This window comes from Polyodon spathula, chromosome 4 (genome assembly GCF_017654505.1).
Source record: "Polyodon spathula isolate WHYD16114869_AA chromosome 4, ASM1765450v1, whole genome shotgun sequence".
Lineage (NCBI taxonomy): Eukaryota > Metazoa > Chordata > Actinopteri > Acipenseriformes > Polyodontidae > Polyodon > Polyodon spathula.
The window spans coordinates 66,711,126-66,724,837 of NC_054537.1; the positions used below are offsets into that span (position 1 = coordinate 66,711,126).

Below are 13,712 nucleotides of genomic sequence, written 5' to 3' on the forward strand. Positions count from 1 at the left end.
CCATTACTTTGTACGTACTTATTGGCAATCATATTTTATGATTTACAGTGTTTATAATGTTACATTCTTGTATTTCTAGGTTCTAATTATCCCCTGTAGAATACTGCTAGATGATAATGTATTGCTGGACTCTGTAAATCCAACTTTTAAAATGACTTAGATGGTAGCACTGAATACTGAGTAGTTACCAAATTAAACATGTAATTACCTAGCAGCTTCACTATTTACACTGCACTTGCCAAAAATGACTCAGTAATTATTATTATGAACTAATTTAGGATTAATTATTGTAAAGTAACAGGATGTACTTTTGCTGACTTAAGTACTCGTCATTACTGCACATCTTTAAACAAATTCTGCTGAGACTACAGTAATTGGTTTATTTGCTTTTTTTAAAATTTCTTTTTGTTTTACATTAGTTCAAATTGGTTTGTCTACTTTAAAAATCAAGAAAACGGGTGGTCAGCACTGGATAGCTTTCACTTCTAGCTGGCTGGCACAAACCTCTGGTTTGTATTTACCAAATTTTGTTTCTATCTGATGGCAATAATGAAAACAGGACATGGTTGATTGAACCCCATTCTCTTGCAATCAGGACCAATCTCGCTAAGGAGTGAATGGGGATAGAGACTGAACTACCATCCCTCTGCTGGGTGGTCCTAGAGTAGGATGGTGGGGCAGTGTGGGGAAGCTCATGTTGCAGCAGCCTGTGTCTGTGCAGTACATAGATAAACACAGGACATCAGGCCTTAGTGTTGTCAATCTGGTGACTAGTACAAACAGTGAACCTGTAAGCTACTTGGATAAATACATTAATTAGTACTTGGATGCAATATATTAGTAGCTCTGAAGACAGTGTCTCTTTTGTGTTGCGCAGTAAGAGGTGCTTTCTTTTTGGATGCAAAGTTCAATCCTGGTACATGTACAATAATGTCTACTTCATGAACATTAAAGAACAAATTCCACTCTTTCAAAGCTAAACAATTCTAGTTTGGTTAAATCCTCCCTACCCAGTTCAATATTAAAAAATAACCCTTAACCCCTTGAGCAGTACCTACGTACCAGCACTCTCACTCCCTCCGTCCCCACTACCTGTTTACCCAGATATGATTTATTCATGTATCTCTCTATCTCTCTCTTTCTCTCTCTATCTCTCTAGTTCAGTACTTTTTTTTGTTAGGATGTGTTATTGTTCCACCCCGTTGTTTATTGTCTACCTGTTATTTTTTATTCAAAACCTTTCCCTATGACTAAATTTAAAAATATATTTGTTTTATTTATGGTAAAAATGATTTCTGGATTTTGTCAGTATTCATTACCTACATGCAAATATATAGCTTTCAGCTTGTTTGTACGCTGTACTCGTAATAACCAAGCGCAAGCAGTAGACAGAAAAAAAACAAAACTCACTCCATAGCACCGGCAGTGCATTTTAGAACTCACTAAAAGGGTTAAGTGCATTAGCAGAATTATGAGGGAACAGTACATCACTAAGAGCCAGATATTCCATTTCAGTGGATCTATTCTGTTAAAATATCTTCAATATTATATTAACCACATGTGGCAGTAAATATTGTGGTGGTGTGTGTTTTAGTGGTTGGACAGCCAGTCTTCCCAAGCTTCTAGGCTTGCCATCAAGCCCCAGTTTTGTGCTTGCCTGAACTTGGCCTGCTTGTGATGATAAAAATGCCTTACGCACTCCAGCTCACTGAGCCCAGGCAGTCTAAAATGGCACAAGTTGCTTTCTATTTATCTCTCTCGGTGTCTCCTTTTCCTTCCCATTTTCCATACACACACAAAACACCAATCCTTTTCTTCTTCTTAAAAAAAAATGTACCTGCAGTACCGTCTCTGGCCTGAGTCTCGGAGGAGTTGTTTATCCCACCATTACCACCATATGTGGTAGGGTAGCGACGAGACAGAGACTCAGAAGCCAGGAAACTGCAGTACAAAGTGCAAACACGCAATTTTAATTAACAAAATAACACAAAAGTACAAACAAAAAGGCACAAGTCAGAAACAGGAATTTAAATAGTTGTAAAATCCCATGTGCAGCAGTGGATTTTTCTTTATAAAGTAAGATTTTTAATTTGGGATATGCTTTGCAGTTGAGATCATTGACTGGAAGCATTTCCTTGTCATTTTAAGAACAATATGAAAAATATTTCTGGCTTATGCATATTTTCCTTGCCAAATCCTATATCTCTGGCAAGTCTAACAGAGGCACTTAAAACCTAAGTGGGTTTCAAAGAACCCCCAATCTTGGGCATAGCACTACATTTTCTCTGTCAAACTAAACACATATGCATCCAGTATTCGAATTATACCACGTTAAACTAGGGTAGGTCTGCATCTTCTGTTCTTTATCTGTAATATGATGCAGTTAAGCAACAACACTGTATATTTCACTGTAGTGAATTAGGTAAACCATTTATTTAAATATAAATTAGTCTCTAGTGGCCCACTCAGGGACATCAAAATTGAAGAAAATAGACATACCACATTTAAGTTCTTGATCATGTAAACTCGGATTCCCTTGACAATAATCGACATTCACACAATGTGAAATACAAAACAATAGTTTATTTAAGAATAAAAAGGGGTGCACAACTAATCTAATATTACAGAAAGGAAAGGCTATTGGTTAGAGATATGCGTGAATAGTATACAGTTCATTGATTTCATAGTCAAACGACTATAACAACCATAATATTATTAGAATACATGGTTAATATACTAATATTAATTGTGTCTGATCACACAAAGTGTCTACTTTACGTTAGTATTTTCAAACCTCGTTTCTCGTTGTAATCGATGTAATCATGTTTCATATCAAAATGCATGAGAATTTAGTCAACTTCCCATTCAGAACGGAATCCAACATTCCAGTACCTAATTTAACAAATTAGTTTTTCCTTGTTAATTCATTCATTCATTTAGTTTAGATGTGATCTACCAAACTAATAATATGTTATCAACCTCAATTGATTAAATATTCAAATTAACTCAGACATGGGCCAATAATCAGATTCTCTGCATTTATGAGGCAACTCCTTTGAGTTGCACATTTCAACAAACAAAATACATTTCTTACATACTCTAAAACAGGAAGTTACAATTTATTCCTATGAAAATGTATCCACTAATTTGATTGCATTTACTACAGTTCATTTCTTGAGTCATAAAGTATTTAATATGTTGAATACTTATCGATTTTCAAATAAGAAGTCAATCTTCTTTGTTGATGAACACTGCAGCTTCCCTCTCTGGATCTGAAGTTCCAATGAAAGAAGACGTTACTTTGCTTATTGTGTTGCATTAGCTCGCAATAAACAAATAGTTATTTTCAAATGGAGATCAGCTTGTTGATTTCCAAGTCTTGCAGCATTATCTTTGTTGTTGGAAAACTGTTCTGCTAATCAGAATAACTCAGTTCAAATAATGCTTTGCAATTGAAAAGTTTTATAGTTCGTAGAAGTGTTCTCGTTGCAATTCTTCTGTACGGCTAGTACATGACCTTAGGCCCAGCTGCTGGCTATGCTTCCGTTTGTGCCATGCAGCGATGTGGAAACCAAAACCCGCTTTCAGATCAAGGCATTGTCCCATTTACTGTTTCAGTCTCTCATAGAGCAAATAGCCAGGGCTCTCTTCAAAGCTGATTTCAGCCTTCTCAGAAAATTATTTTAGCCAGTCTTCAGACTATAGATTCTTCCTTGCATTTGAGCACTTATGCTCCCATGACTTCAGAAACTTTCTTCAGAGCAGTTTAGCTTTCATTTCATTTCAGACCACTTCCCCTCTGAAGCACTTCTCCTGATTGTCAAAGTTCAAACACTTGTTTCTATGTGTGGAGCATTAGGTCTCATTTTGGGAGCCTTGTTTCTCCTGTGGGGAGCTTGCTTAGTGTGGGAAGCACGCCGTGTGGGAAGCACACCCTTTGAAGGTTGCGCGGCTGCTTTTGTGATTCTCACTTCCACCCTGTGATTGGTCTGTTTGTTTATTTTGGGCTGCGCCCGAGTCCACGTGGGGTGTTTCTCATTGGTTGTTCTTGTTCAGAGACGGCCCCTTGTTCTCAATTGGTCCGCTGTTTCGCCCCCTGTCGGCTGGATTTATGAGACAGACTGTTTTCTGTCCGAGGTGTCAAATCATCCAAAACCGTCTGGCTTGCCTTGTGCAAGATACTACTGGTGCCAAATGATTCATTCAGTGATGGGGGAAGATCACACTCTTGTCTAGCGGTTAGTTTATGACTCTTTTTTAAAAGCATTCTTTGTCAGTGGGGGAGTTTGTGACCAGAAACCAAGTAAACACAGAGAATGGCTTAGGACCCCCCTCTGTATATTCCATTTCTGTTAATTTCATACACAGAATGATATTATGACCCAGTCTGAGGCTACATCACCATCATGATGCATGTTATTTCCAAATACTCAAGGCATGCGTCCTCTATCCAAAACTTTACAAGGTGAAGCAGTATTTGAACCAGTACAAGAATGCTGCAAACCTACAGCAGATATGACTAATGCACTTTCCGGCCCATGAATGAATAGAATCATTTGTGTCTATCTCAAATATTTACTGTATGATCATTTTTGTCATCATAGGACTCCTCAATGTTCTCTGTTTTGGCCTATTTTAGTCTTTGCTTAGGGTTCCACTCTAAATCCTGTGTTGAACTACTCAAAACTTACATTGTCTTCTGCTCAATTAAATAGCAGTACACAAAGTGTTATATTTAATATAGAGGTGTTTAATTTTTCTCTAAAATTATTCAGAAATATAAACTGTCCATAATACTTAGTAAAATCCGTGTTCTGTTGATCACCTGGCTAATGGCCCGTTGGAGGCAATGCATTTCCTTTTTCAGTTCTCAAAATGAGATACCGTTGGATCAAAAGGTATGTACTCAAAAGGTATTTACTATTTATTCACTTTTTGCTACATTGCTTATTAAACTTGTTCACACACACAAGTCAAATGACACACATCTGTTCAAATACAATACAACACCAAATCTCCGGGCACGGGGCAGTCACCCCGGTCCAGCAGATTGTTAACAAAGTAACACCTACCTACCTCTGTTCAAAAGGATCTGCAGTTTATTAATATTAGTAAAGCCCCATATCATTCCATTTCATCCCTCGATGATCTTGAGATAATATATCTGGATTGAACCTGTCCAGACATGTTCTCAGCTTTGCTGTAGGCCACCAAACATCATGAGATCATGGTTATTATAGGAGGCTGTGTGGTCCTGTGGTTAAAGAAACAAGCTTGAAACTAGGAGGTCCCCGGTTCAAATCCCAGCTCAGCCACTGACTCATTGTCGTCATTCGGGCGAGACGTTTTTGTAAGTGGCTCTGCAGCTGATGCATAGTTCACACACCCTAGACTCGTATCTGGTACAGTTCTTTGTGATGGTGGACAACTATGAAAGGCGCTATATAAAAATACAGAATATTATTATGTAGTGGTCCTCCGCCTTTGTCATGCCTACTTTATTAAACGGACTATAGCCTGAACACTAAATGAATACCTGCAGCAAAAACACACTGTCTGGCAGTTTAAGGATGCCTCTTCCCCAGTTTCCAGAGACAAGCTTTAAGGGAGTAAACCCAAAGCATATCTTAGGTATATTCACTACACTAAGAAATGCATTGGGATAATACTGACATACATGATTTCACCGATAGTAGCCATGACATGTGTTGCTCCAAACACATTGTACAACAGTTTGGATTTGGGATTTATGTATTTGCATACAACTAATGCATACATTCTGGGAAGGTTCTACTAAATCCCCACACTGTAATTCACACTACCAGAACATCCACTAAAGGAACAAAGTATTTGGCTGATCCATGATGGCAAACTACTCCAAAGTTAGTGCATTAGAAGCAGTGTGATATGATAAATATTCCCCAGTAAAAAGGTCTAAAAGTGCAAAAGTATGACTAATATAATTTTTTTTTTTTCATGCATTTATCATGAACACAAGCTCCTAAGTGCATATGCCCACACAGGTTTAAATCAGATGATTAATACTATGTTTCTCGTGGTCAGTGAAAAGATTACATTTTATAGCCATAAAGGATAATGAAATATAAAATCCAGTGCAGTAAAAAAAAATTGAAAAAAATTGAAAAACACACAATAATGTTTCTATAGCACAGAATTAATCAAGCATACAACGTGTCAAAAAATTCCAAAATGACTCAATAGTCACCACAGGTGGTAACTCGAGAATCACCTTTGAACATTCAGAATGCCGAGCACTTAACTGCTTTCTTTCCAATCTCCAAAATTTCCACTCCCATACTACAGCTACTAACCTCTCCTGTTTGTCGATATCACAGCTCAGACAGCCACACAAGGGAAGAAAGATGATTGTTAGTCCCTTTACCAGGTATCTTTTTAGGCACTAATGAAGTGAGAAGGTGGCTAGGGGTCAGACTATATCATGGACTCACAGCTATTCCGCTGTCACCTGTTGAGCTTTTTACAGTTTATGAACAGCACTTTTAAACCTCTGCCTCACCTGCTGTTGTCTCTCCTATACTTAATAGCGCAGTAAGCACTCACAATAACACACACACACTCACCCTCAGCACCAACACACATAGTACTGAAATGCATCTGAATCAGATGGAACAAAAAATGCAGTAAATGAGTGAGTGAGAAATCTAAATACATACAGCAGTTTATTGTATACTGTTAAGAGTGTTTCTATATTACACAGTAGCTTGTACATTTCAGTATGTATTGTTAAGATACACTTTGGTTGGTCAATATTTTCACCAAAAAATTCCTTTTTAGTAAAAAAAATCTACAGCATTTAAGTTGTAAGCAGAGGTGTGCAGAGTCAGCTCCAAAATAAAAGCGTTAAATTCACAATTGTTTCAGTGTGAGAATCAAGATTATAAGCTTCAGCTTTTGGGAAAAAGACCAATATTCTGAAAAATTGATTGGCCATCCGAGAAGTTATTATACTGTATCTTAGAATGTACAGATTCTTGTAATTATATGTATTAATAAACCCTCCACTTTCCTGCATATTTGTCTTTCCAGCCTGGCTGAACTCCCAACCATGGAAAGACTGCCACAACTCTCAATAGAGGAATTAAACTCCATTATAATATGCGAGAAGAACTCCAAAAACACTAAAGCAGTTACAAAAACATAATTAGCAGTGTTTCTGGCATTTCAACAATCAAGACAACAGATATAAGAAGGACTTAATACTCTGAAGAGTATCTTTAACTGTTAGGTGTGCTGTACGCCAATGTCTGACCACTGATTTATTGGTGGTTTTAGTGGAAAGCCAAGGCCCCTTTGATGTGACCAACACTGAAAAATAATTTCTTTGCTATCCAATATCTTCAAGCCTTGGGGAAATCATTTTCAAGTAAAAGCCACAGTTTCTATGACTTGAAATATTAACTTTCTTAGCTAATTATTCTAATTGTACAGATTATGTACAATGTAAGTTTATTTAAAATCAGAGGCAAGCTATAAAACCTAAAAGGTGTAGCAACACCTACCCTTAATTAGCTTCAGAACCTTTTTCATTAACCCAATTATAATTAATTTAACTTTCTGTTACTAATAACATCTCTAAACACGATGACATGATAGAGCAGACTGCAGCTTCATGCTGATTCCTCATTAAATGAAGTCTCACAATGCTCTCTGTTCTGTTGAAAGGGACCCTAGTCCCAAAACTTCAAGACTGTTTTAGGAATGTTTGGTTGAAAATGTATACACATCAGATGCTGCCCTTCACTTCATGAGAAAGCATACAAAAGCTTTCTAGATGCTACAAAAATGGCATTTGCCGAATTTAATAATACACATTAATTCCACATTTTGATCAACTAAATCAGATTTACAGTTTGTGAAACATGTGTCAGCTGTTTTAGAGAAGACTAGAAGTTTACGTCCTTAAAAAAGCATTCCTTAAAACAGTCCTTAAAGTTGTGCAAATAGGGTCCTGTGGCTGTTTTAGAGGAAGGGGTGGTGAAGTGTTTTTGTTTTTTGAATATCCATACTTTTTCAATATTCAACTGATTTTTAAATTAGATTCATGGCATATTATTCAAAAGGTCCTGTCATTTGGGTGAAACCACCCCTGACACCTCCAAATGCAAAAAGCTGTGGAGCAACCCGTGTCCCAGGCAGCCACATTCTGGCCTGGATTCCTGCAGGAAAAACAAGACTCTTCTTGAGGGAGCAGGAAGTGCTTCTGCAATTTAATCTATTTGACCTAACATCTCCAGCTTTGACGCGCCAGTCTGCTTTTGTCTTAATGGTGGAGAAAGAAAGGAGGCAATGTGAATAAATGTACAGTACAAGGAACAAAGGGATGTATTCACAATCTATGATATGATATTTTCACAACCTTGCCTGATCAAAGCAGCTAATTCACAAAAGGTTTCAGAAGGGAGGACAGTTTAATAACTAAAGACTAGATAAGGGTGCATACAAACACAGCAGAGGACAACTGCCAAACCAGAATAAAAATATAAATGATAAAGTTACATAAAAATACCACATTCAGGTGTAATTTACAATAATGACAATGTAGCACCAAGCAGATTGACTCTATGTTGCAAACACAGTTTTTTTTTTTTTTTTTTTTAATACCAAACAAAATGAACACAGTACCAAAAACTGCTGCCTGCTGTAGCTTCCCTCAAGTGTTTATATCTTTTAACTTCTATACATACTTTAAAAGACCTGTGACACAATCACTGAGGTAACTATAAATTACATACAGACACATATTTATTCTCTAGTGCCCCCAACAGAAAGCCAAGTATTTCTGTCTAAGTCCATTCCAATACTTAACAGACAATTTGTGTGCCGTGACAATCCTGTTTACCCACAATTTAGTAACAGCATACAGTACTACCTGTTTCCAGCCACACGATCAAACATGATACAGCTTTGAGAATGAGATTAGAAGCCTAAGTATCAATGGGAGATATTATATTACATGGTTTTAAAGAAATGTAAGGAGTAATTCCATAATTGCCACAGTTCCTATTACTATTCCCCTTTTTAAGCTGAAAATGTGCTTACCTGCATCCAAAAACTGAGACTTCCTTCAGTGATCCGGAGATATTTGAGCAAAGCTATACAAACCTAACTATCAAATAGGTTCATGTTTCCAAATCCAAATAACCTAATACTGCAAATGTGTGGGTTTAAAAACACTCCTTATTACCTTTTACACATGCTAATGGTAATTTAAATCTAATTTAATGTAATGTAATTTAAGAGTTTCCAGTATTATTAAAAAATAGATTATCTACATGCCCTGTGTTAAAAAGTGAATTCAGGTAGAGATGGTCAGGTGGATGATGGACATATACTCACCCCCCCCCCCCCCCCCAGATTCTGAAACTTTAATTGAAATATGTTTCTCTAGATACAGTATATAAAAATGTATGTGTGACATACTGTAAGCAAGTACTGTGCGTAAAGCCTGGCGAACGGGCACTTCTTTACTGCACCCGTTTCTGATACTCTCAATAACTGGTGCTATAGAATACACAGAGGGGATTAGTGTGATGGGAATAGCCACATAAAACACAATAAATCATCAGCCACATATAAAAACAGATGGCGTGAGAGTGTCTTTTACATAAGTAAACCAGCAGCTGAGTATTTACTCCTAGTCACTCAAACTAAAATAGAAATAAAATACTTCACAGATTTACAAAAAAAAAACACCTTGTTTGAAAAGCGTATTAAAATGTACAAAAGTTAAATAATAGAAAAACACTATTGAAGATTGAGGTTCTGAGTAACAATCAATAATAAATAAGTTGGCCAAGCAACACAGACATTTCTAAAATATAACCATACAGGTATTAAGTACTGTGGGTGGATTAATTTAATAAAGGTTTTTTTTTTTTTTTTTTTTTTTAAAACACAGAAGAAATACAGTATATATATATATAATGTAATGATGCAATCGGCACCCTAATTTTGTATTTGATTATCAAATAGACATTTATCAATGACAATCAATGCACTGACAAGAACAAGCATTCTTTTTTTAACTGAAGATCCAATAACCACAAACACTGTTGTGCATGATAATTAAATAAAAAGGCACAACCTACATTCAAATTAAACACTTCTGATTATAAAAAAAGAAACACAAAGAACTTGAGTTTTTAACAATTAAAAAGAACATGCGTGCATCCGTATCAGATGTCCCTTTAACATTGTAATAATAATAAAAAATACTATACTTTAATAGAAGTCATTTCTATCTGAACTATGGTTGTTCATTTCTGTTAACATTTTATGTCCAAAAGCAAATCAAAACATCTGAATTAATCTCACAAATCCTGGCTAATTTACTAAATTCAGCTTATTTTTATATAATATTGCCATATAATCAAAAAACAAACAAAAAAGGTAAATCAGTAGATTTAAAAAATCAATAAAATGTCTACACAATAGGCCTACTTCTGATTTGGCTTGTCCAATGCGAATGTAGAGGCCTAAAGTGTGTATCCTAGCAACGTGCTAATCTACTGTGCTAGCACTAAAAGAAGCGCATTCTCAGACACTCAAGGTTTTAATGCTAATTGGGTCCTAATTTGATGCATCGATTCACCAATAAGTAATCTCAGCTCGGGGATGATTAATAATAGATGCATAGGGGGAAGTGAGGCTGTTGAAAGCAACAACAGAGGTGCGTGCAGATAGGTAAGACTGCCACCAGTTAAGGGGTGTGCCAGAGATGCCAAGGTGGAGAGAAGGATGGGGTGATTGACTGTGTCAAATGCAGAGGAAAGATCAAGGAGAATGAGAACTGAGCCTCTTTCCATGTTCTGAGTGTAAAACTCTTTATTGACATCCGATTTTGACACTGATGTTACTGCAATGACACATGATACAGGTCTAATCTAAATTGTCTGTTAAATGTGTGCAAGAGATGCATAATGCAGGTTAAGCTCAAAAGTGACCACTGGAAATAACTGAGCTTGTGATTACAGATACTGTACATACACTGCCGATGATTTCACACCCCAACTAAACCCCAGCCAGCTCATTAATAGCTTGTATTTACAATTATAGTAGCATTATTACTTGTGGTACATGTAGCCAAGCCATGTAGCCATGCCCATACAGAATATGGGCTATACATTTATGGAAAAAAAAAAAAAAAATTGAATGATAAATGACATTGGGGAACTTTCTGAATGCATATTCAGTAGCACAGGATGGAGCCTGGGACTCAAATATGTTTTACCTGTATGGATTTAGTGTTATCCAAGCTTTCAGCGTGAATGATAGGTGAGCTCCATTTGTCAAAAACCCAAAAAACGAGTGACCTCAGATTTATTGCAAACTGGTCCAGAAATACAATTGTATTTTCCAAAACTTTTTTCTCTTGCAATTTTTGTCTGCGGTCCGAAAAAACTACATGTTAACATGCATTTATTAACTGAGTTCAACCTCCCATTACCTGAAACAAGGTGCACCAGCTGTGTCATGCTTTCTGCATCCAGCTGCAGTACTTGTTACAACAGGAACTGCGCACCCAAACGCTTTGTAATAATCATGCACTGGAGAGCCATGCTCCGTTGACGAGGTCTAGATTCCTGTACTCACATTGGCCACGGTGCAAACTCAGCCTCAAACACGCTTTCAGTCTCAGACTGGTCGCCACCCTGGAACGCCATATGGCTCTCTAGCCTTCGACTACAGACAGACCAGTGGTGTGACAAAGAGAAACGAGAATGGAAAAACACAACATCAGGCAGGAGATATCAAATGGAAGTGTCACAGTGGAGTCTTCCTTCACTGGTGGGTTGAGGTTCTGTTCATGGCAAATAGACAAAACAGCATTGCTTTCCATATGTTGTTTTATTTAGGCAGTTGTGACAATATTGTAACGGCAGGATAAATGCACCAGTTAAACTTCTGTTCCCAATTTTCAGAAAAAGATACCAATCTGATACTGCTCATGTAGAACCAAGTGCACGGTAGTCACTATTTACTTTTGGGATTCAGCCATGTGTTTGACATTATATTGACAATGTTTCACGCAAGAAAACAAAATACTCTATGGAAAAGTGCATTTTTGTTAATGACCTCTTCTGCGATATTGTCATGCACGGTCATAAGCCTCAATCGCTGTGTCACTGCAACATAGGTAAACCACTGGTAAACAGCCACTTACCTTGACTCGTATCCTCTTAACATAAAGAATAGAGCTAGGACCAAGGTGAATATCACTTACCAAGAATACGGCCAGCTTGTAAAAAGCCATTAATCTGCAGCAGCAAAGCCTATTGCCCAGTAAGAAATCCTTTTTTTTTAATTTATCCTTAGGAATGGGTTTCCACTGGGGTCCCAGGGTGCTGACAGATACAACATGTCCATGTCTTCTTATTAAGGTGGCAACAGCTTTTTTTCTATGGCATATAACTGATGATACAAAAATACACATACTTTTCACTGAGATCCTCAATCCTCTGACCACTGTAGGAGATGAAGCCATTGGTATTCTGACTGTGCAGGCTGCTGGGGCTGGCGGGGGCGGAGGTCGCCCCCCTGGTGTTCTGGATGGAATGCCTGCGGCTCCTCCTGCGCTCCAGCCCGTGCCGTTCATTAGCCCCTCCCAGACTCGCTCTTCTGCGGTCCTTGCGACCTGTCAGAGGGGGCTGGCTGTCATCATCACCATCCTCGTGCCTCAGAGTCATCTAAGAGGTAAAGAAAATCAGCTTTTCAATTCAGCTTATGTTTCTTTATCATTGTCCTGGTAGAATGTGTCTTAAAAAAAAAGAACATCCCCATGCACCCTTATGCATGAGCTTTAACAAGTGATCAGTGTAGAGCACTAAGAACACAGTTTCAGGGTAATATGTTTGAAAGTAATACATGCATGCTTTGAAAACTTTGAAGGCTTTGCCAAGATTACGTGCTAAAGATTCATTTTGCTGAAAAGTTACCTCATAAATATTAAACTGCTCTACAAGGTCCAGGTCGGTTCCTTTCTTATTCAAGTGTCTCTGTGCAATAACTTCAATGCCTTGCTCTTCCAGACAGTCCACCACATCATAGAAGGAATCCTGATCTGGCAGCCCTGCTAGTGTCTGTGAATTCAAAAAAGAGAACATTTTGGCAAAATCCCTTAAAGGCACACAAACCTTAGTCTGGCAGCAGAACCTGTAGTGCAGAAAAAAGCAGGTCAAGAGGGAAATACATTCTATATTAGTTAACACTAAAGTTTATAAAATACCACTGGGATACCATTAACATCATTGTTTAACCATGAAAAAAATTAACAAAACCAATAGCAAACCACATCATTACAAGGAATGGATTTGGAACATGTGTTGCAAAGTTGTCCTGTTGAGTTGGCACACTGGCATTGATAAGATACTGCTACGGCTTGCCAGTGTGTCATACTATCCTAATCTACTGTACCAATGGTCATACAATTTTAGCAGACCTTGTGCTGTTATTGTCACTTACTGCAGTAGCAAACTGTGGTCCCAGGCACATAAATGTATTTGTCACAATATTGTAATGCCTTAAATTCCCTTTCTGCTACATCAGTTTTGCAGTATTGCAAAACAACACTGTGGTACTGCAGGCAAAACTTTGCCCACAGGCACAACTTTAAGGAAAACATTTTATGCCCCACTTTATCACCAACCAGAAATGATAGAACTGTACCTTAC

General features: G+C 37.5%; 1 protein-coding gene across 9 annotated transcripts in view; it reads right to left on the reverse strand.

Annotated features, from left to right (window-relative positions):
- The window catches only part of LOC121314771 (FH1/FH2 domain-containing protein 3-like), a 263,850-nt gene that overhangs the window by 55,122 nt on the left and 195,016 nt on the right, over positions 1–13,712 (reverse strand). For 5 of the 9 annotated variants that reach the window (XM_041248437.1, XM_041248435.1, XM_041248434.1 and 2 more), the window contains exons 9-10: positions 12,978–13,121; positions 12,478–12,728 (exon numbers count right to left, since the gene is read on the reverse strand). In XM_041248437.1, coding sequence (XP_041104371.1) covers positions 12,478–12,728; positions 12,978–13,121 — 395 coding nt within the window. Of the gene's footprint in view, positions 1–11,634; positions 11,725–12,477; positions 12,729–12,977; positions 13,122–13,712 lie in introns of all 9 variants that reach the window. The other 4 variants (XM_041248429.1, XM_041248428.1, XM_041248433.1 and 1 more) reach the window with 1 other exon arrangement.